Genomic DNA, 23,010 nt, shown 5'->3' on the forward strand with positions numbered 1-23,010 from the left:
TAAGTATTTAGGTATTATGCTCTCTAATTGTATGACGGAGTGCTATGAATTAAACTACCCTAGGGTATTCAGGGAATGTCAAAGAAAATTATCAATATGGTCCAATCTTCCTATTTCTATAACAGCTAGAATAATGTTAATCAAATCTGTTATATTCCCTAAAATTTTATATCTGTGCCAGAATATCCCTATATTACTATATAAAAAGGATATTAGAGATTTTAATAAATACTGTACACAATTTATATGGGCTGGGAAAAGGGCAAGGATCGGACTAGATAAATTACAACTTAACAAACTAGCGGCAGGGCTGGATTTTCCGAATTTAGAGATATACAATCTAGTTACCACATTAAAATATGCAATGGACTGGATAACGTCCCAAGAATATGGGATAATTGGCAATATAGAAAACTATATGGCTGAATCATTTAGGCTGGGAACACTGTTACACTGCCCTATAAATAGAATACCCAAGAAAATTGCAAAAATGTCAATTTTCACTAATACTATAAAGGCGTGGCAAAAGGTTTGTTCCAGAGTACAGGTTAATCCATACTGTACAAATGTGCTCAGCATTGGTGGAAACCCAGAATTCCAGCCGGGTCTGTCACAAATAGTATTCCATCGATGGAAAAGGAAAGGCTTAATGTTTGTTAGACAATTACTGTCGGAAGACCTGTCAGTCAACTCATTCATAAACCTAGCTAAAATTTACTATCTGCCGAAGAAAGATTTCTTTGCTTTTTTACAAGTACGCCACTTCATTAATAGCTTACAAATCAAATATAACCCCAATTGGTCTATGGGGGTTTTAGATAATGTCATTAAGCTATATGAAAATGGCAAGACATCAATCTCAATAACTTACAATGTAATTAACTCATTTAATAATGAAGAGCATTTACGGGTGATAAAAGATAAATGGCATAGAGAGTTCCCTAATCTAACGTCAAAAGATATTGAGCAATCTTTGAAGTTAAACTACAAATTTTGGGTCCCAACTAATTGGCGACAATCACACTTGAAGCTAATTAGGAAAGTCTATATAACTAATAGAAATTTATCCAGATGGTACGGGACTACTGTAATTTGCCCGAAATGTAGTGCAGAGGAAGCAGATATCACCCATTATTTTTGGAGTTGCCCTAAAGTAAATCAACTATGGAGACAAATTAATTATTGGATTAAGAAGAAGCTCGATATAGAATTTGAGATTCAAATTTTTCATGTTTTTTTCCTAGTAAAATACTCAGATAGAGCTAAAGAGAATGACTTAATTAATACTATAATCTTTATAACTAGAAATCTAATTTTGAAGGACTGGAAAGGGACAAAGGCTCCCAAACTGGTGGCATGTAAAAATGGAGTAGTTAAACAGTGTATGTTAGAACAATATGACTCACGAGAACCATCTAGTCCGCTAGAAGAATTCTTTTTTAAGAAATGGAAAAAGTTAATACTATCGTTACCTCTGAATATACAAATTCAATTGACAGCCGCGTTCAGGAATACAGAATACGTAATGATTAACATCATAGCAGGATTATTCCCGCAGAGCTGGGGTGGATGGTAGAAGAGTCAGAGAGAGAGAGAGGAAGGAAATGGAGAGGGGGGCCCTTTTTTTTTCCCCCTCTTTTCCCACTCTCTCCCCCCCCCATTATCATGATATCCTATAATTAATATATTTGGAATCTTTTACTTTTTTCTTCTTTCTGTATATATTAAATATAAGAAGAAGGTTATGTTTAAGATATTAGATGATAAGATTACTGGTGTTTGTTGTTAGGGAAATTATGTTAACCCTAGCTATAAGAGTTAATTCTGTATTAGTTAGTTCGTAACTATAGATGGTACTATAAGAAGTTTATTTGTAAACATGAATAATGAAGAATGTACTTTTATTTTTGTAACTCTGAGAATTAGTATCAATAAAGCTTTTGAAAAATCAAAAAAAAAAAAAAAAAAGAATGTCATCTCTTATCTCAGTGCATTTTGACATAGTTCATGGGTGCCATGTAGACAATATTGTGCTCTCTCCTGTGGAGTTATTTATGAGTCAGCACTGATTGGCTGAAATGCAAGTCTTTCCAAAGAACTGAGATAAGGGGCCAGTCCGCAGAGGCTTAGATACAAGGTAATCACAGAGGTAAAAAGTTTATTAATATAACAGTCTAGGTTATGCAAAACTGTGGAATGGGTAATAAAGCGATTATCTAAACAATAAATATGCTGGAGTAGGCTGTCCCTTTAACAAATATCCCCTCCACAGAAAACTAGTTTTCAATCCCAAGCCCAGAAAGTCACCACAATTTTATTTGCAAAATATTGTTATTATGCATAAAAAAACAAGGCCATGTGAGTACAATTTTCTGCTTGTAAATTGAACTTATCCTCTCTCAGCAGTGCAGCCATATTTTATGTTCAAATCTGAGCTTACTTATAGATCTGATATTCTAAAAGATAGTAAACTCAGGGAGACATAATTTCAGATAAAAGATCGATCCACTTCTGTTGATCCATTTTCATATTTAAGATACCGTATATGAATACATTTGCAAAAGTTTATTTGAAATAATTCCTTTATATTCAAATCTAACAAAGTACCAAGGAAATATTTACGTGAATGTACATTTTGCTTATTAAAAAAAAAAAAAAGTGAAAATATTGTTTTCATTTGAATAAAATGATTTTCAATAACCTCTGCTGCTTTTTTATTTACACAATGCACATGTCCCAAGCAATGATTAATTAACTTAAAAGAGATTGGGAAGTCAAAATTAAACTTGCATGATTCATAAAGAGCATGCAATTTTAAATTCATTTCTATTTTCAAATGTACTTTGTTCTCTTAGTATCAGTTGTTAAAAAAAAAACATAATTTATGTAAGAACTTACCTGATAAATTCATTTCTTTCATATTAGCAAGAGTCCATGAGCTTGTGACGTATGGGATATACATTCCTACCAGGAGGGGCAAAGTTTCCCAAACCTCAAAATGCCTATAAATACACCCCTCACCACACCCACAATTCAGTTTAACGAATAGCCAAGAAGTGGGGTGATAAAGTGCGAAAGCATATAAAATAAGGAATTGGAATAATTGTGCTTTATACAAAATCATAACCACCACAAAAAAGGGCGGGCCTCATGGACTCTTGCTAATATGAAAGAAATGAATTTATCAGGTAAGTTCTTACATAAATTATGTTTTCTTTCATGTAATTAGCAAGAGTCCATGAGCTAGTGACGTATGGGATAATGATTACCCAAGATGTGGATCTTTCCACACAAGAGTCACTAGAGAGGGAGGGATAAAATAAAGACAGCCAATTCCTGCTGAAAATAATCCACACCCAAAATAAAGTTTAACGAAAAACATAAGCAGAAGATTCAAACTGAAACCGCTGCCTGAAGTACTTTTCTACCAAAAACTGCTTCAGAAGAAGAAAATACATCAAAATGGTAGAATTTAGTAAAAGTATGCAAAGAGGACCAAGTTGCTGCTTTGCAAATCTGATCAACCGAAGCTTCATTCCTAAACGCACAGGAAGTAGAAACTGACCTAGTAGAATGAGCTGTAATTCTCTGAGGCGGAGTTTTACCCGACTCAACATAGGCAAGATGAATTAAAGATTTCAACCAAGATGCCAAAGAAATGGCAGAAGCTTTCTGGCCTTTTCTAGAACCGGAAAAGATAACAAATAGACTAGAAGTCTTTCGGAAAGATTTAGTAGCTTCAACATAATATTTCAAAGCTCTAACAACATCCAAAGAATGCAACGATTTCTCCTTAGAATTCTTAGGATTAGGACATAATGAAGGAACCACAAGTTCTCTACTAATGTTGTTGGAATTCACAACTTTAGGTAAAAATTCAAAAGAAGTTCGCAACACCGCCTTATCCTGATGAAAAATCAGAAAAGGAGACTCACAAGAAAGAGCAGATAATTCAGAAACTCTTCTGGCAGAAGAGATGGCCAAAAGGAACAAAACTTTCCAAGAAAGTAATTTAATGTCCAATGAATGCATAGGTTCAAACGGAGGAGCTTGAAGAGCCCCCAGAACCAAATTCAAACTCCAAGGAGGAGAAATTGACTTAATGACAGGTTTTATACGAACCAAAGCTTGTACAAAACAATGAATATCAGGAAGAATAGCAATCTTTCTGTGAAAAAGAACAGAAAGAGAGATTTGTCCTTTCAAGGAACTTGCGGACAAACCTTTATCTAAACCATCCTGAAGAAACTGTAAAATTCTCGGAATTCTAAAAGAATGCCAAGAAAAATGATGAGAAATACACCAAGAAATATAAGTCTTCCAGACTCTATAATATATCTCTCTAGATACAGATTTACGAGCCTGTAACATAGTATTAATCACAGCGTCAGAGAAACCTCTTTGACGAAGAATCAAGCGTTCAATCTCCATACCTTTAAATTTAAGGATTTCAGATCCTGATGGAAAAAAGGACCTTGTGACAGAAGGTCTGGTCTTAACGGAAGAGTCCACGGTTGGCAAGAGGCCATCCGGACAAGATCCGCATACCAAAACCTGTGAGGCCATGCTGGAGCTACCAGCAGAACAAACGAGCATTCCTTCAGAATCTTGGAGATTACTCTTGGAAGAAGAACTAGAGGCGGAAAGATATAGGCAGGATGATACTTCCAAGGAAGTGATAATGCATCCACTGCCTCCGCCTGAGGATCCCGGGATCTGGACAGATACCTGGGAAGTTTCTTGTTTAGATGGGACGCCATCAAATCTATTTCTGGAAGTTCCCACATTTGAACGATCTGAAGAAATGCCTCTGGGTGAAGAGACCATTCGCCCGGATGCAACGTTTGGCGACTGAGATAATCCGCTTCCCAATTGTCTATACCTGGGATATGAACCGCAGAGATTAGACAGGAGCTGGATTCCACCCAAACCAAAATTCGAGATACTTCTTTCATAGCCAGAGGACTGTGAGTTCCTCCTTGATGATTGATGTATGCCACAGTTGTGACATTGTCTGTCTGAAAACAAATGAACGATTCTCTCTTCAGAAGAGGCCAAAACTGAAGAGCTCTGAAAATTGCACGGAGTTCCAAAATATTGATCGGTAATCTCACCTCCTGAGATTCCCAAACTCCTTGTGCCGTCAGAGATCCCCACAGAGATCCCCAACCTGTGAGACTTGCATCTGTTGAAATTACAGTCCAGGTCGGAAGCACAAAAGAAGCCCCCTGAATTAAACGATGGTGATCTGTCCACCACGTTAGAGAGTGTCGAACAATCGGTTTTAAAGATATTGAGATATCTTTGTGTAATCCTTGCACCATTGATTCAGCATACAAAGCTGAAGAGGTCGCATGTGAAAACGAGCAAATGGGATCGCGTCCGATGCAGCAGTCATAAGACCTAGAATTTCCATGCATAAGGCTACCGAAGGGAATGATTGTGACTGAAGGTTTCGACAAGCTGCCATCAGTTTTAGACGTCTCTTGTCTGTTAAAGACAGAGTCATGGACACTGAATCTATTTGGAAACCCAGAAAGGTTACCCTTGTCTGAGGAATCAATGAACTTTTTGGTAAATTGATCCTCCAACCATGATCTTGAAGAAACAACACAAGTCGATTCGTATGAAATTCTGCTAAATGTAAAGACTGAGCAAGTACCAAGATATCGTCCAAATAAGGAAATACCACAATACCCTGTTCTCTGATTACAGACAGAAGGGCACCGAGAACCTTTGTAAAAATTCTTGGAGCTGTAGCTAGGCCAAACGGCAGAGCCACAAACTGGTAATGCTTGTCCAGAAAAGAGAATCTCAGGAACCGATAATGATCTGGATGAATCGGAATATGCAGATATGCATCCTGTAAATCTATTGTGGACATATAATTCCCTTGCTGAACAAAAGGCAAGATAGTCCTTACAGTTACCATCTTGAACGTTGGTATCCTTACATAACGATTCAATATTTTTAGATCCAGAACTGGTCTGAAGGAATTCTCCTTCTTTGGTACAATGAAGAGATTTGAATAAAACCCCATCCCCTGTTCCTGAACTGGAACTGGCATAATTACTCCAGTCAACTCTAGATCTGAAACACAATTCAGAAATGCTTGAGCTTTTACTGGATTTACTGGGACACGGGAAAGAAAAAATCTCTTTGCAGGAGGTCTCATCTTGAAACCAATTCTGTACCCTTCTGAAACAATGTTCTGAATCCAAAGATTGTGAACAGAATTGATCCAAATTTCTTTGAAAAAACGTAACCTGCCTCCTACCAACTGAGCTGGAATAAGGGCCGCACCTTCATGTGGACTTAGAAGCAGGCTTTGCCTTTCTGGCTGGCTTGGATTTATTCCAGATTGGAGATGGTTTCCAAACTGAAACTGCTCCTGAGGATGAAGGATCAGGTTTTTGTTCTTTGTTGAAACGAAAGGAACGAAAACGATTATTAGCTCTGTTTTTACCCTTAGATTTTTTATCCTGTGGTAAAAAAGTTCCTTTCCCACCAGTAACAGTTGAAATAATAGAATCCAACTGAGAACCAAATAATTTGTTACCCTGGAAAGAAATGGAAAGTAGAGTTGATTTAGAAGCCATATCAGCATTCCAAGTCTTAAGCCATAAAGCTCTTCTAGCTAAAATAGCTAGAGACATAAACCTGACATCAACTCTGATAATATCAAAGATGGCATCACAGATAAAATTATTAGCATGCTGAAGAAGAATAATATCATGAGAATCATGATTTGTTGCGCTAAAGTTTCCAACCAAAAAGTTGAAGCTGCAGCAACATCAGCCAAAGATATAGCAGGTCTAAGAAGATTACCTGAACACAGATAAGCTTTTCTTAGAAAGGATTCAATTTTCCTATCTAAAGGATCCTTAAACGAAGTACCATCTGACGTAGGAATAGTAGTACGTTTAGCAAGGGTAGAAATAGCCCCATCAACTTTAGGGATTTTGTCCCAAAATTCTAATCTGTCAGACGGCACAGGATATAATTGCTTAAAACGTTTAGAACGAGTAAATGAATTACCCAATTTATCCCATTCTTTGGAAATTACTGCAGAAATAGCATTAGGAACAGGAAAAACTTCTGGAATAACCACATGAGATTTAAATACCTTATCCAAACGTTTAGAATTAGTATCAAGAGGACCAGAATCCTCTATTTCTAAAGCAATTAGAACTTCTTTAAGTAAAGAACGAATAAATTCCATTTTAAATAAATATGAAGATTTATCAGCATCAACCTCTGAGACAGAATCCTCTGAACCAGAAGAGTCATCAGAATCAGAATGAAGATGTTCATTTAAAAATTCATCTGTAGGGAGAGAAGTTTTAAAAGATTTTTTTATGTTTACTAGAAGGAGAAATAACAGACATAGCCTTCTTTATGGATTCAGAAACAAAATCTCTTATGTTATCAGGAACATTCTGCACCTTAGATGTTGAAGGAACTGCAACAGGCAATGGTACTTTACTAAAGGAAATATTATCTGCATTAACAAGTTTGTCATGACAATCAATACAAACAACAGCTGGAGGAATAGCTACCAAAAGTTTACAGCAGATATACTTAGCTTTGGTAGATCCAGCACTAGACAGCGATTTTCCTGTAGTATCTTCTGACTCAGATGCAACGTGAGACATCTTGCAATATGTAAGAGAAAAAACAACAACATATAAAGCAAAATTGATCAAATTCCTTAAATGACAGTTTCAGGAATGGGAAAAAATGCCAAAGAACAAGCTTCTAGCAACCAGAAGCAATGAAAAATGAGACTTAAATAATGTGGAGACAAAAGCGACGCCCATAATTTTTTAGCGCCAAATAAGACGCCCACATTATTTGGCGCCTAAATGCTTTTTGGCGCCAAAAATGACGCCACATCCGGAACGCCAACATTTTTGGCGCAAAATAACGTCAAAAAATGACGCAACTTCAGGCGACACGTATGACGCCGGAAACGGAAAAGAATTTTTGCGCCAAAAAAGTCCGCGCCAAGAATGACGCAATAAAATGAAGCATTTTCAGCCCCCGCGAGCCTAACAGCCCACAGGGAAAAAGAGTCAAATATTTTGAAGGTAAGAAAAAATGATTAAATCAAATGCATTATCCCAAATATGAAACTGACTGTCTGAAAAATAAGGAAAGTTGAACATTCTGAGTCAAGGCAAATAAATGTTTGAATACATATATTTAGAACTTTATAAACAAAGTGCCCAACCATAGCTTAGAGTGTCACAGAAAATAAGATTTACTTACCCCAGGACACTCATCTACATGTTTGTAGAAAGCCAAACCAGTACTGAAACGAGAATCAGCAGAGGTAATGGTATATATAAGAGTATATCGTCGATCTGAAAAGGGAGGTAAGAGATGAATCTCTACGACCGATAACAGAGAACCTATGAAATAGACCCCGTAGAAGGAGATCACTGCATTCAAATAGGCAATACTCTCCTCACATCCCTCTGACATTCACTGCACGCTGAGAGGAAAACCGGGCTCCAACTTGCTGCGGAGCGCATATCAACGTAGAATCTAGCACAAACTTACTTCACCACCTCCATCGGAGGCAAAGTTTGTAAAACTGAATTGTGGGTGTGGTGAGGGGTGTATTTATAGGCATTTTGAGGTTTGGGAAACTTTGCCCCTCCTGGTAGGAATGTATATCCCATACGTCACAAGCTCATGGACTCTTGCTAATTACATGAAAGAAAGAATATGTACATATCCTACATTAGTGAGAGCTAGTTGGTGATTGGTGCCTGCACACATTTGTCTTCTCTGATTGGCTGACTAGATGTAATCAGTTAGCACCCAGTAGTGCATTGTTGCTTCGTCAACAAAAAATATCAAAAGAATGAAGAGAATTTGATAACAGAAGTACATTGCAACATTGTAAAAAATTGTATGTTCTATCTGAATCTTGAAAGAAAAAAAAATGTGGGTTTCCTTGTCCCTTTAACAGACAGTTTACATGACAACATAAGTATTTCAAACCCACTTAACCCCTGGCAGATTATGTATCAATTTATGGCAGCCAAGGCATTAAGACTTTTTTTTTTTATTATTCATATACAAACCTTTAGACCTATAGATGGTAAACATAAAAAATACATTAAAGTTAAAAAAAAAAAAAAAAAAAAAAAGGATATTGCTAATTTAAAGTGCCCATCTAATCGATCACTCAAATTCAACGCCTATAAAAAGTCATTTAAAGAATGAAGTAAATTCTTTAAATGGCTGTTGCTGAAATAAGGAAATAACTAGATTAAAACCCAAAAGGAACAATAAAAGGTAAGGGATCCAAGTAGTTTCCAAATATGAGCTACGGTGACATTGTCATACAAACACTTATATGAAAACCATTTGTGAGACACTGGGTGTATATTTATTATATATTATTACCAAAACGTCCGGCTCGGCCAATTCTGTGCATATATGTCTCCCAATCCTGAGGCACATCTAGATTAATAACCAAATTCACTTTTTCTGCATCAATCCCACGTGCAGTCTTAAAAAAAGAAAATTAAAAGTATTTACTAAAACAAAATATATTAAAATAGTGTGTGCATAGAGACAGATATTACATTTGAACTTATTTATTAGAAAATGAAACTCGGTGCATTTCCCAAATGATAAATCAATACATAACTGCTCTGTGCATATTCTGTTTTTGACCTTGCAGTATGGGAAGCACCATATTTTCAGCTGGAAAGTTCCTATCCCATATCTATCTATCTATCTATCTATCTATCTATCTATCTATCTATCTATCTATCTATCTATCTATCTATCTATCTATCTATCTATCTATCTATATCTATCTATCTATCTCTATCTATCTATCTCTATCTATCTATCTCTATCTATCTATCTCTCTATATCTCTATCTCTCTATATCTATCTCTATCTATCTATATAGCATTGTCCTGCTGGAAAACGCAATCCTCAGAGTCAGGGAAGATTGTCAGGACAGAAGGAAGCAAGTTTTATTCCAGGATAACCTTGTACGTGGCTTGATTCATGCGTCCTTCACAAAGATAAATCTGCCCGATTCCATACTTGCTGAAGCACCCCCAGATAGTCTCTGATCCTCCATCAAATTTCACAGTGGGTGCCAGACACTGCAGCTTATAGGCCTCCAAAATTTAGCAGTAGCATTCACTAATGCGGATAGATGCAAAAAGGAACGTTTATAGTTAAGAGCTCTGATGAAATGCCTGTGGGCATGAAACGCGTCAGCTGTTAGTGCCTGTGTGCTGTGCCCCAAGTTTTTATTATGTGACAAATAAAATGGATGTTTTAACTATAATCCTTCCCTTTTGCATCTATCCGCATTAGTGAATGCTACTGCTAAATTTTGGAAGTCTTGCTTGAATTTAATTTGTGGGCGTGAAGGAGAGCCCTTGCAGCTGCACTCACTTAGACGGCATCGGCGTGTCTTGCAGTCGTTAGCCCAAGAGAAAAACGAATACCTTGGAGCCCGTTCAGGATCCTACCTTCATGGCGGACCTCCGGTGAGACGTGTTTGAACACAACTGGGGGTGTGGATCCGGTAAGGTGGCTATTTTACAACAGTGTGTCACATAGTGAATGATAATCTGTTGGACTACCGGGGTAAATATACAACGTTTCCTTTATATATACCATACAAAGGTTTGTTTGTTTGTTCTAAAACTCCCGTGAACAGGATCATGTGCAATTGACATCAGTATTAAACTGACAATACTTTGGAGGAGTTTTTTTTTAACTTTCTTTACGTAACTTCATGAAGTGTTTGTTTTAATTCCTGTGCTTATAGGCCTCTCCAGGTTTCCATCTAACCATTAGATGACCAGGTGTGGGGCAAAGATGAAAATTGGACTCAAAGAAGATGACCTTGAACCAGGCAGATTTATCTTTGTGAAGAATGCATGAATCAAGCCATGCACAAGGTTATCATGGGAGAAAAAATGTGCTTCCTCTACTGCTCAGACAATGTTCCCCAACTCTGAGGATTGTTTTTTCCAGCAGGAGTTTATATACCCGTGTATGTGTGTACCAAGGAAGCCAAGCTGCCAGTCAGGTGCACACATCTCTTGCAACTTTATAGTGTATGCCAGTGCTTTATATTGCATGCTGCAGAGCTGTATTTTTAAACGGTCTGTGTATGTTGCATATTTGTTAATAAAGTGTTTCATTTTAAAATTATAAGTATTTTGATATAAAGTGTGTAATTCAGCACTGGGCTTAAAGCCCCAAATCCTTGTTCGGATTCCTAATCTGATATATGATTCAGATAGAGAATACAAATTTTAAACAACTTTTTAATTTACTTCTATTATTTAATTTGCTTCCTTCCTTCTCTTGTTATTATTTGCTTAAAGGTTTATCTAGGAAAGCTCAGGGGCAACAGAGAACCTAGGTTCTAGCTGTTGATTGGTGGCTGCAAATATATATTGATTGTGATTGGCTCACCCATTTGTTCAGCTATAAACCATTAGTGCATTGTTGCTCCTTCAACAAATGATACCAAGAGCATGAAACAGATTACATAATAGAAGTAAATTAGAAAGTTGTCTAAAATTGTATTGTCTATCTGAATCATTAAAGACAAATTTGGGGTTTCCTGTCTTTTTAAAGGGACATGAAACCTACATTTATTCTTTCATAATACAGATGGAGTATTTAGCCATCAATAAGCAAGCGTTACCCAGGTGCTGAACTAAAAATGGGCCGGCTCCTAAGCTTACAAGAGAACAAAGAAAAATTGTAAAGAAGTAAATTAGAAAGTTGCTTAAAATTGCATGCTCTATATAAACCATGAAAGAAAAGATTTGTGTTTCATATCCCTTTAATAAAGCATTCAAAGCTATTATACCGATCTATCTGCTTTTCTCTGGTTACCCTGTCAACAACTTGTAGAAATACATGAACAAGTAGAATAGAACACAGTAAAGGAGGGTCAGTGAACCATCCCATAACGGAGTGGAGTAATCTAAATGACACATAGTCCTCACAGAGTGGACATCAAGACAAGTCTGTTGAATTTTGAATTAAAAGTTTTATTTTTCTAGTCAAAGCTGGAATGGAGTTGGTATTCTGCATCTTCTGTAGATTTGACTAATGCTTTTTCCATGCATTTTAAAAATGGAATTTAACTAAATAGAAATATGTTGTGATTAAGTAATTTCATTACAGAAATAACATATTTAGCACATTCTAATGTATAACCAATACATCTCCAATGCAGAAGAGACAAAATAATGTGCTTCTTCATTCACATGCTGATGATATATCACAGGGTTTTTCAAATGCAGTTCTCAGGACCCACTCACAAACCAGATTTTTTGGATGTCCAAAGTAGAGCACACATTTTATAATCAGCTTTTAATGAATACTGAGAATAGGCATTGAACAACTTTGCTATATCTGGTACTTACAAGGTCTGTAGAAATCAAGACACGACAGTGAAACTGCTTTAGCTTGGCCATGGCATCCAACCGCTGATTTTGATTCATGCTGCCTGTAAACATTAAAATATACAAACCTGTAACATATGCTCAAATGTGATTTAAAAAAAAAAAGACTGAAAATAACAATACCAAGTAGAATAAGTGAACGAGGAGTATTTTTAGATCTACTGTATCTATATCTCTATATAAATATATGTGTAATGCCAGTTGCTTTGTCAGTGAAGCTTCTTTGTCTCATATAAAAGCTCATGTGTTTTCTGCAGAACTATACTGTAAACTGTAGTATTTATGTGGTCTAATAGTATACTGTGATCTTCTGGTGAACCTAAAAAGCATCGGCCAGTAGTTTACCCTGTAGTGATAAAATGGTCTCAAGTAAAAAAGTACACGTTTTGTACTGAAATTCTCCACTACACAATTATGACCTACTTTCCATAGCTCCATATCTTGTCTTACTAAATTCTTGACCACCCATTTGAACACTCATGGGAAGTGCAAAAAAAAATGTTTTAAAAAAATGCTCTATTGTGTTGGAGGTTTATTTTTATTGTATTTTTATTTTTTTGAGTTGGAGCATTATTATTGCTTGCATATACCTATGTGTTTGACCCCTGAAAATGTATGCTTACCTGATGAATTTATTTCCGGACATGGAGAGTCCACGACGTCATTCCAATTACTAGTGGGATATTATATTATATTAAGGAGGAGGTCAAAGAGCACACCAGCAAAGCTGTTAAGTGTAACTTCCCTTACCCATAATCCCGTCCTTTAGCCGAAGGAAAATAGAAAACGAAGAAACACAAGGGTGAAAAAGGTGCCTGAGGTTTACTCAAAAAAAACTGCAGAATTTAAAAAAAAAAAAAAAAAAAAAAAAAAAAAAAAAAAGAGGGCGGGGTCGTGGACTCTCCATGTCCGGAAAGAAAGAAATTAATCGGGTAAGAATACATTTTGTTTTCTTTCCTATGACATGGAGAGTCCACAACGTCATTCCAATTACTAGTGGGAACCAATACCCAAGCCAGAGTACACGGAATGAAAACAAGGCATCCCAAGGGACCACAAGAGCATCTATCAGGGCAGTCTGAGGATCTCTAGAGCTAGAACCGTACTTTTAAAGCTTGGCATTTTGACGAAACTCCATCAGATCCAAATTCAGAACCCCCCACCTGAGGGTTATCCTGAAGAACACTTCCGGATGGAGAGCCCACTCTCAGTCTGTCAGCTCAGAAAATCCATTTCCCAATTGTCCACTACTGGAATGTGGATGGCAGGCAGGATACAATTGTGAGCTTCCGCCCACTGTAGATTGCGAGTCAACTCCTTCATGGCCAAGGAACTCAGAGTTCCTCCCTGGTGTTGATGTAAACCACTGAGGTGATGATGTCCGACTGGAATCTGATAAACCAGACTAACAAGTGAGGCCACGCTGACAGGGCATTGAAGATTGCTCTCAATTCCAAGATGTTTATAAGAAGAGAATACTCTTCCCGAGACCACAGGCCCTGGGCCTTCAGAGAACCCCAAATAGCTCCTCAGCCTGACAGACTGGCATCTGTAGTCACAATCACCCAGGAAGGTCTCAGGCAGCAAGTGCCCCGAGACAGACGTTCCTGTGAAATCCACCACGAGAGTGTGTCTCTTGTTAGGGGGGTCCAGATTTATCCTCTGCGATAAATCTGAATGGTCTCCGTTCCATTGACGGCACATTCAAAGCTGCAGCGGTCACAGATGGAACCAAGCAAAAGTAATGGATGTCCATGGAAGCCCCCATCAGATCAATCACCTCTATGCTTTGAGCCACTGATGGACGAAAAGTAGACTGGAGGGAAAGGCAGAAAGCAAGAAGTTTGGATTTTCGGATTTCCGTCAGAAAAATCTACATGAACAAGGAATCTATGATTGTTCCTAGGAAACACACTTTGTAGATGGAACTAGAGAACTCTTATCCAGATTCACCTTCCACCCATGGGAATGTAGAAAAAACAACATCATCTACGTATGAGATTTTGCTAGTTGAAAAGATGACGCCTGAACCAAGAAGACGTCTGGATAAGGCGCCACAGCAAGTCCCTGGGATCTGATCACTGCCAATAGGACTCCCAGAAACTTGTGAATATTCTGGAAGCTGCGGCAAAAGCAAACGAAAGGGCAATAAACTGGAAATACATGTCCAGAAAAAGCAAACCTTAGAAACTGGAAATGATCCCTGTGAATGGGAACATGTAAATGTATCCTTCATGTCTATGGTCATCATGAAATGACCTTCCTGGACTAATGGAACGAATAGTTTCCATCTTGAAGGACGGAACCCCTGAGGAACTTGTTTAGAAACTTTAGGTCCAGGATGGGACGAAAAATTCCCTCCTTTTTGAAACACAAATAGATTTGAATACATTCTTAGACCTTGATTCTTTAGAGGGACTGGTACAATAACTCCCAGGGAGGATAAGTCCTTCACTCAATTTAAGAAGGCCTCCCTCTTTGCCTGGATAGAGGATAAACTAGACAGGAGAAATCTGCCCCTTGAAGGGGAAGACTTGAATCCTATTCTGTAACCCTGGGATACTATGCCCACGACTCACGGAGATAGGACAGTGCATGTCCAAGACTGCCGAAAAAAGGAAGCCTGCCCCCCACTTGATCCGAGACTGGATCAGGGTGGTCCCTTAATGCTGGTTCAGAACCAGAGGAAGGCTTCTTGGCTCTCCCCTTTATATCAAGGCTGACTGGACTTCCACGAGGTCCTGGATGGCTCCGGCCTGGAAGAGGAGGAGGAAGACTGTCGTCTGAACACTAAAATAACCACTCAATATGAAAAAATTAACATAAGATGTCTATCAACTCAATATGAGCAAAATAACAAAATATTTCTTTAAAATATAGAAATAAACATAATAGTGTCCTAAAAAACACTAGCAAATAGAGAGACAGGGAAATATGTCACAGACATACATTACAAAACACCTCCATACTCTGTACACAGAACCCCTTACTAAGAAGTAATAGTCACATCAGAATATGATACAAAGAGAAATAAATATATCAAACATATACCAGGCTAGTCAGCCATGTAATGAGAAAAGTAAAATATCTAGATAACAGATATATTAAAATATAGGATTTATTCATCCTTATCAGGGAAAATCTTCTATCAGGAAAAGAAAAACTCCTCAATTTGAGAGGGAGGAAGTACTATTATAATCATAGACATGATAATAAACAATAGGGAGAAACCTATCAAAGTCCTAGGGAAAACTAACCTTGGACAAAAATAAAAAACTTAAAAAAGTTCTCTAAATGCTAGGTAATCTCCTCCTTATAGAAATACTAAAAGTTTAGTATGAGGTACTTCTTATAGAAAGGGCTAAAATTGCAATGCAAGAAAATGCCTTATCATCAAGTCGCCACAAGATGGCGACAAAATCTCAGAAAAGAAGATTTTTACTAAAATAAGGTAGAAACAGATCTTGGGCAAAAGACACAGTCTCTATAGCAACGATCAATCATCGAAAAATGAGAATAATAAATAACAATAAGTATATAAAATACTGTATATTGTAACAAAAACCAGAGACTGTAGGAGAATAATAGGGCAGTATTAAATAAATACTAGGGATAGACTGATATATTGGAGCGGCCGATTATTAGGGCCAATATTTGGAATTTCTGAAATATTGGTATCGGCCAGAAACTACCGATATTACTGATATGGACAAATCAAAAGAAATTTAGCTCTGTGTTCTTCAGGGTAACTATGTAGTTTTAAGCGACACAAATCATCTATAGCACATATAAGCTGGACATAGCATAGCATCTAATAAAAAATAGCACTGATAACAGAGTCCAAACCCAGGTGTTCCTGGGAGTTCAGTTACCAACTACCATACCCCCAATGGCAGGCCTGTAGATGGACATGCATAAACAAACATATATGATTTGTGAAATGGAAAATGTGATCTTTAAGTGGCACTTAAAAGGATAGGAATGTCAAAATTAAACTTGCATGATTCAGATAGAGCATGTCATTTTAAAACGCTTTTAAATTCACTTCTATTTTCAAATATGCTTCGTTCTCTTAGTATCCCTTGTTAAAAGAAGAATACGCACATATCATACACTAGTGGGAGCTGCTGCTAATTGGTGCCTGCACACATTTGTTTCTTGTGATTGGCTAAATAGATATTTTCAGCTTCCTGTCAGCAGTGCAATGCTGTCCCTTCACCAATGGATAACAAGAGAATAAAGAACATTTGATAATAGAATTAAATTGGAAAGTTGTTTAAAATTGTATGTTCTATCTGAATCATGAAATACAATTTTGGGGTTTACTATCCCTTTAAAGCTACATAGTTTTCCTGAAGTACATAGAGCTAAATTACTTTTGATTTGCTCATAGGGGTCAGCAATACATAAAATCAGCATTCTGATAAATGTTACACATTTGCAAAACATTTCACTAAAGCAGACGATTTTTTAATTTAAATATTTTATTTTCCCCTTTAATGGGCATAGAAATTTTTTTTTTTTTAAAAATAGTTCAGGCACATCAATTAAATGTCCACAACAACAAACCTTGAGTAGAAAGCTATGCAGTAGAGACTAGTATTATTCTCTAGCAGTGGATAACAATGCTCTGACCATTAGGTGGTACTGTTACACATGTATAAAACTGCCCATAAGTGACATAATAAAGAAACTTATAGTCCATTCCTCAGTACCAGGGAAGATATTTGCAATCCAGTAAATATATGAACATTTTAAAAATTAAAGCAAATAAATATAGCACTGATATTTCAGCATGTCTTTTCTTTCTCTCTCAAGTGGCAGTATATATATATATTTTTACTTTACTTTTAACCCTTATCTGTAAAGTGTACCAAGTGAGCGTGTTTTTAAGTGAAGTGGCAGCAATATATGGAAAAAAACAGAAGCCGTTTAACAGGAGAACATGCCGTGTGCAGTTTAAAAGGGATTTATGCCATTTTTCTGTTTTGGGAAGCCATTTAATAAGTTAATTTTAAAGCACTTTATTTTTCCCAGGTGTTTACTTTTTTTGCTTTTTCCTTTTTTTAAATTTTAATAAGCATATTCAGTTTATACCAGATTTGTGTAGAAATTGTGTTGATTTTTCAAAACTTTTAATGTATAGAATATCAGCCCCTGTTATCTGCCAGAAAGGCGGTCAATAATCGGTATCAGCCCTGAAAAAAATGATTTTGGTCTATCCCTAATAAATACCCCTACTAATTCAGATTAAGCTGTGTGGCATGTAAGTACCACCAAGAGGTACTCTGTACACAGACATAAGAATAAAGCAAAATGTCTAAATTGAAGCTCTCCATAACGGCATAGAACGCAAACTAGTCCCAGCACATATACCTCCTACAAAACACATTAGGAGACCCCTAATACCTAGCCCACATCAAACATCCTACTAAAAGGAGGAAATAATGGCATAGAAGCGCAGTGCGATCGCCACTAACATGGGATATGTAAATTCGAGAGCTCATGCTGATCGTCGGCATTGAAATAGGCCATGCCCACAAATACGCCCTCTCTGTCAACGCACTTAAAATAAAAGCGCCATGTTGGCCAGTATAATCCACACTGAAATAAAAGTCCCTTTGATTCTGTCAGACCTGGAACGTGCATCTTCGATAGAAGCTAAACATATAGAAGACTGAAAAGCTGTAGAGCCTGACTCTTAACGCTATTGAATCCACCAACAATGGCTGTTCTTAATAGCCGATAGAAATTAAATATGAAATCCAACCCAGATCTTATGGTTACTAGCCGATTTACACAAATCCGCTTCTAAGTAGGAGAGGATTAATAATACATAGTGGAGAGGGAGGTAAACAAATTTAACAGGACCTTCATCTGTTATAATGCCCTTTAGGTACAAATGGACCAAACCGGTACAAAATCAGGCGCTCAAATTGACTGCGCCATAAACATCCTCCACCTATGCCTCATTGTAAAGAAGGATTGGATTATAAAGTCCGCGATAACAGACCATGTAGGAATTAATTGTGGGGATAAAAAAAAATGTCGCTCTGACACACATTTGCCTCCTCCTGTAGGACTTGACTTTAAAGGGAAAGTCAACCTAAAAAATGTTCCTACTTATTTAGATAATGTTTGCAACGATTAGTACAGCAAACATTATCCCAATGTGAATGGATATATAGGGTGTAAATAAAATTACTTACAAGTTCATCTTCTGCAGTTTTGAGATGGCCGCCTGAGCCCTCCTATCCCAACATCATCCTGATCTTGTACACATTGTCCACAAACTGAAACAAGTTGATATTGCACGGTCACGCGATTTGCGCACGTACAGTGCGCCGTTTATGCTCAAGGGGGCTTTTTCAGTTAGGAACTATAGTATTCTAAATCAGGCGCTAATAGAGAGAGGTATATTATCTTTTAACTGATTCTAGGAGTAAAAAGTAGAAAGAAGCTTCCTCTGATTCATACCACCTATTATTAAGTAATCAGCCGTTGCCAGTGAGTATGACTGCATCTATCACAGTAGTGCTCCTATCTGCGTCCAGTCACTGGAGACAAAGTCCGATGTATATAATGTAAAGTGATAGCACATACAATAAGAGTGACTCTAAAACACCAGCGGGTAATACTTTATTAACCCTACAGATGCCAAGTGTTAGCAAATGCCACTTACCTAATGGCAGAGAGCTGGCAAAGTTTGTAAATTAACTGCTTCACTGCCATAGAGAGTTGCATTGCTTTGCCAAGCTAATGGGTTTATAAAGTATTACCCGCTGGTGTCCCTTTAATCTCACATGTGATGGCTCATGGGTTCTCACCATCATGAAAAAACATAATTTATGTAAGAACTTACCTGATAAATTCATTTCTTTCATATTAGCAAGAGTCCATGAGCTAGTGACGTATGGGATATACATTCCTACCAGGAGGGGCAAAGTTTCCCAAACCTCAAAATGCCTATAAATACACCCCTCACCACACCCACAATTCAGTTTAACGAATAGCCAAGAAGTGGGGTGATAAGAAAAAAGTGCGAAAGCATAAAAAATAAGGAATTGGAATAATTGTGCTTTATACAAAAAAAATCATAACAACCATAAAAAGGATGGGCCTCATGGACTCTTGCTAATATGAAAGAAATGAATTTATCAGGTAAGTTCTTACATAAATTATGTTTTCTTTCATGTAATTAGCAAGAGTCCATGAGCTAGTGACGTATGGGATAATGATTACCCAAGATGTGGATCTTTCCACGCAAGAGTCACTAGAGAGGGAGGGATAAAATAAAGACAGCCAATTCCGCTGAAAAATAATCCACACCCAAAATAAAGTTTCAATTTTATAATGAAAAAAACTGAAATTATAAGCAGAAGATTCAAACTGAAACAGCTGCCTGAAGTACTTTTCTACCAAAAACAGCTTCAGAAGAAAAAAACACATCAAAATTGTAGAATTTATTAAAAGTATGCAAAGAAGACCAAGTTGCTGCTTTGCAAATCTGATCAACCGAAGCTTCATTCCTAAACGCCCAGGAAGTAGAAACTGACCTAGTAGAATGAGCTGTAATCCTTTGAGGCGGAGTTTTACCCGACTCGACATAAGCATGATGAATTAAAGATTTCAACCAAGATGCCAAAGAAATGGCAGAGGCCTTCTGACCTTTCCTAGAACCGGAAAAGATAACAAATAGACTAGAAGTCTTTCGGAAAGTCTTAGTAGCTTCAACATAATATTTCAAAGCTCTAACTACATCCAAAGAATGCAATGATTTCTCCTTAGAATTCTTAGGATTAGGACATAATGAAGGAACTACAATTTCTCTACTAATGTTGTTAGAATTCACAACCTTAGGTAAAAATTTAAAAGAAGTTCGCAACACCGCCTTATCCTGATGAAAAATCAGAAAAGGAGACTCACAAGAAAGAGCAGATAATTCAGAAACTCTTCTGGCAGAAGAGATGGCCAAAAGGAAGAAAACTTTCCAAGAAAGTAATTTAATGTCCAATGAATGCATAGGTTCAAACGGAGGAGCTTGAAGAGCCCCCAGAACCAAATTCAAACTCCAAGGAGGAGAAATTGACTTAATGACAGGCTTTATACGAACCAAAGCTTGTACAAAACAATGAATATCAGGAAGATTAGCAATCTTTCTGTGAAAAAGAACAGAAAGAGCAGAGATTTGTCCTTTCACAGAACTTGCAGACAAACCTTTATCCAAACCATCCTGAAGAAACTGTAAAATTCTCGGAATTCTAAAAGAATGCCAGGAAAAATGATGAGAAAGACACCAAGAAATATAAGTCTTCCAGACTCTATAATATATCTCCCTAGATACGGATTTACGAGCCTGTAACATAGTATTAATCACAGAGTCAGAGAAACCTCTTTGACTAAGAATCAAGCGTTCAATCTCCATACCTTTAAATTTAAGGATTTGAGATCCTGATGGAAAAAAGGACCTTGCGACAGAAGGTCTGGTCTTAACGGAAGAGTCCACGGTTGGCAAGAGGCCATCCGGACAAGATCCGCATACCAAAACCTGTGAGGCCATGCTGGAGCCACCAGCAGAACAAACGAGCATTCCTTCAGAATCTTGGAGATTACTCTTGGAAGAAGAACTAGAGGCGGAAAGATATAGGCAGGATGATACTTCCAAGGAAGTGACAATGCATCCACTGCTTCCGCTTGAGGATCCCTGGATCTGGACAGATACCTGGGAAGTTTCTTGTTTAGATGAGAGGCCATCAGATCTATTTCTGGAAGTCCCCACATTTGAACAATCTGAAGAAATACCTCTGGGTGAAGAGACTATTCGCCCGGATGCAACGTTTGGCGACTGAGATAATCCGCTTCCCAATTGTCTATACCTGGGATATGAACCGCAGAAACTAGACAGGAGCTGGATTCCGCCCAAACCAGAATTCGAGATACTTCTTTCATAGCCAGAGGACTGTGAGTCCCTCCTTGATGATTGATGTATGCCACAGTTGTGACATTGTCTGCCTGAAAACAAATGAACGATTCTCTCTTTAGAAGAGGCCAAGACTGAAGAGCTCTGAAAATTGAACGGAGTTCCAAAATATTGATTGGTAATCTCACCTCCTGAGATTCCCAAACCCCTTGTGCCGTCAGAGATCCCCACACAGCTCCCCAACCTGTAAGACTTGCATCTGTTGAAATTACAGTCCAGGTCGGAAGAACAAAAGAAGCACCCTGAACTAAACGATGGTGATCTGTCCACCACGTCAGAGAGTGTCGTACAATCGGTTTTAAAGATATTAATTGAGATATCTTTGTGTAATCCCTGCACCACTGGTTCAGCATACAAAGCTGAAGCGGTCGCATGTGAAAACGAGCAAAGGGGATCGCGTCCGATGCAGCAGTCATAAGACCTAGAATTTCCATGCATAAGGCTACCGAAGGGAATGATTGTGACTGAAGGTTTCGACAAGCTGATATCAATTTTAGACGTCTCTTGTCTGTCAAAGATAGAGTCATGGACACTGAATCTATCTGGAAACCCAAAAAGGTTACCCTTGTCTGAGGAATCAATGAACTTTTTAGTAAATTGATCCTCCAACCATGATCTTGAAGAAACAACACAAGTCGATTCGTATGAGATTCTGCTAAATGTGAAGACTGAGCAAGTACCAAGATATCGTCCAAATAAGGAAATACCACAATACCCTGTTCTCTGATTACAGACAGAAGGGCACCGAGAACCTTTGTAAAAATTCTTGGAGCTGTTGCTAGGCCGAACGGCAGAGCCACAAACTGGTAATGCTTGTCTAGGAAAGAGAATCTCAGAAACTGATAGTGATCTGGATGAATCGGAATATGCAGATATGCATCCTGTAAATCTATTGTAGACATATAATGCCCTTGCTGAACAAAAGGCAGGATAGTCCTTACAGTTACCATTTTGAATGTTGGTATCCTTACATAACGATTCAATATTTTTAGATCCAGAACTGGTCTGAAGGAATTCTCCTTCTTTGGTACAATGAAGAGATTTCAATAAAACCCCAGCCCCTGTTCCAGAACTGGAACTGGCATAATTACTCCAGCCAACTCTAGATCTGAAACACATTTCAGAAATGCTTGAGCCTTCGCTGGATTTACTGGGACACGGGAAAGAAAAAATCTCTTTGCAGGAGGCCTTATCTTGAAGCCAATTCTGTACCCTTCTGAAACAATGTTCTGAATCCAAAGATAAACGGAATTGATCCAAATTTCTTTGAAAAAACGCAATCTGCCCCCTACCAGCTGAGCTGAAATGAGGGCCGCACCTTCATGTGGACTTGGGAGCTGGCTTTGATTTTCTAAAAGGCTTGGATTTATTCCAGACTGGAGATGGTTTCCAAACTGATACCGCTCCTGAGGATGAAGGATCAGGCTTTTGTTCCTTGTTGTGACGAAAGGAACGAAAACGATTATTAGACCTAAATTTACCTTTAGATTTTTTATCCTGTGGTAAAAAAGTTCCTTTCCCTCCAGTAACAGTTGAGATAATAGAATCCAACTG

At 37.6% G+C, this 23,010-nt stretch overlaps 1 protein-coding gene across 1 annotated transcript in view; it reads right to left on the minus strand.

Moving 5' to 3' along the window:
* The window catches only part of DDX20 (DEAD-box helicase 20), a 73,745-nt gene that overhangs the window by 40,600 nt on the left and 10,135 nt on the right, over window positions 1–23,010 (minus strand). The window contains 2 exon segments of the mRNA XM_053706633.1: window positions 9,421–9,526; window positions 12,438–12,520. Coding sequence (XP_053562608.1) covers window positions 9,421–9,526; window positions 12,438–12,520 — 189 coding nt within the window.

The sequence above is a fragment of the Bombina bombina genome, chromosome 3, assembly GCF_027579735.1.
Source record: "Bombina bombina isolate aBomBom1 chromosome 3, aBomBom1.pri, whole genome shotgun sequence".
Classification (NCBI taxonomy): Eukaryota; Metazoa; Chordata; class Amphibia; order Anura; family Bombinatoridae; genus Bombina; species Bombina bombina.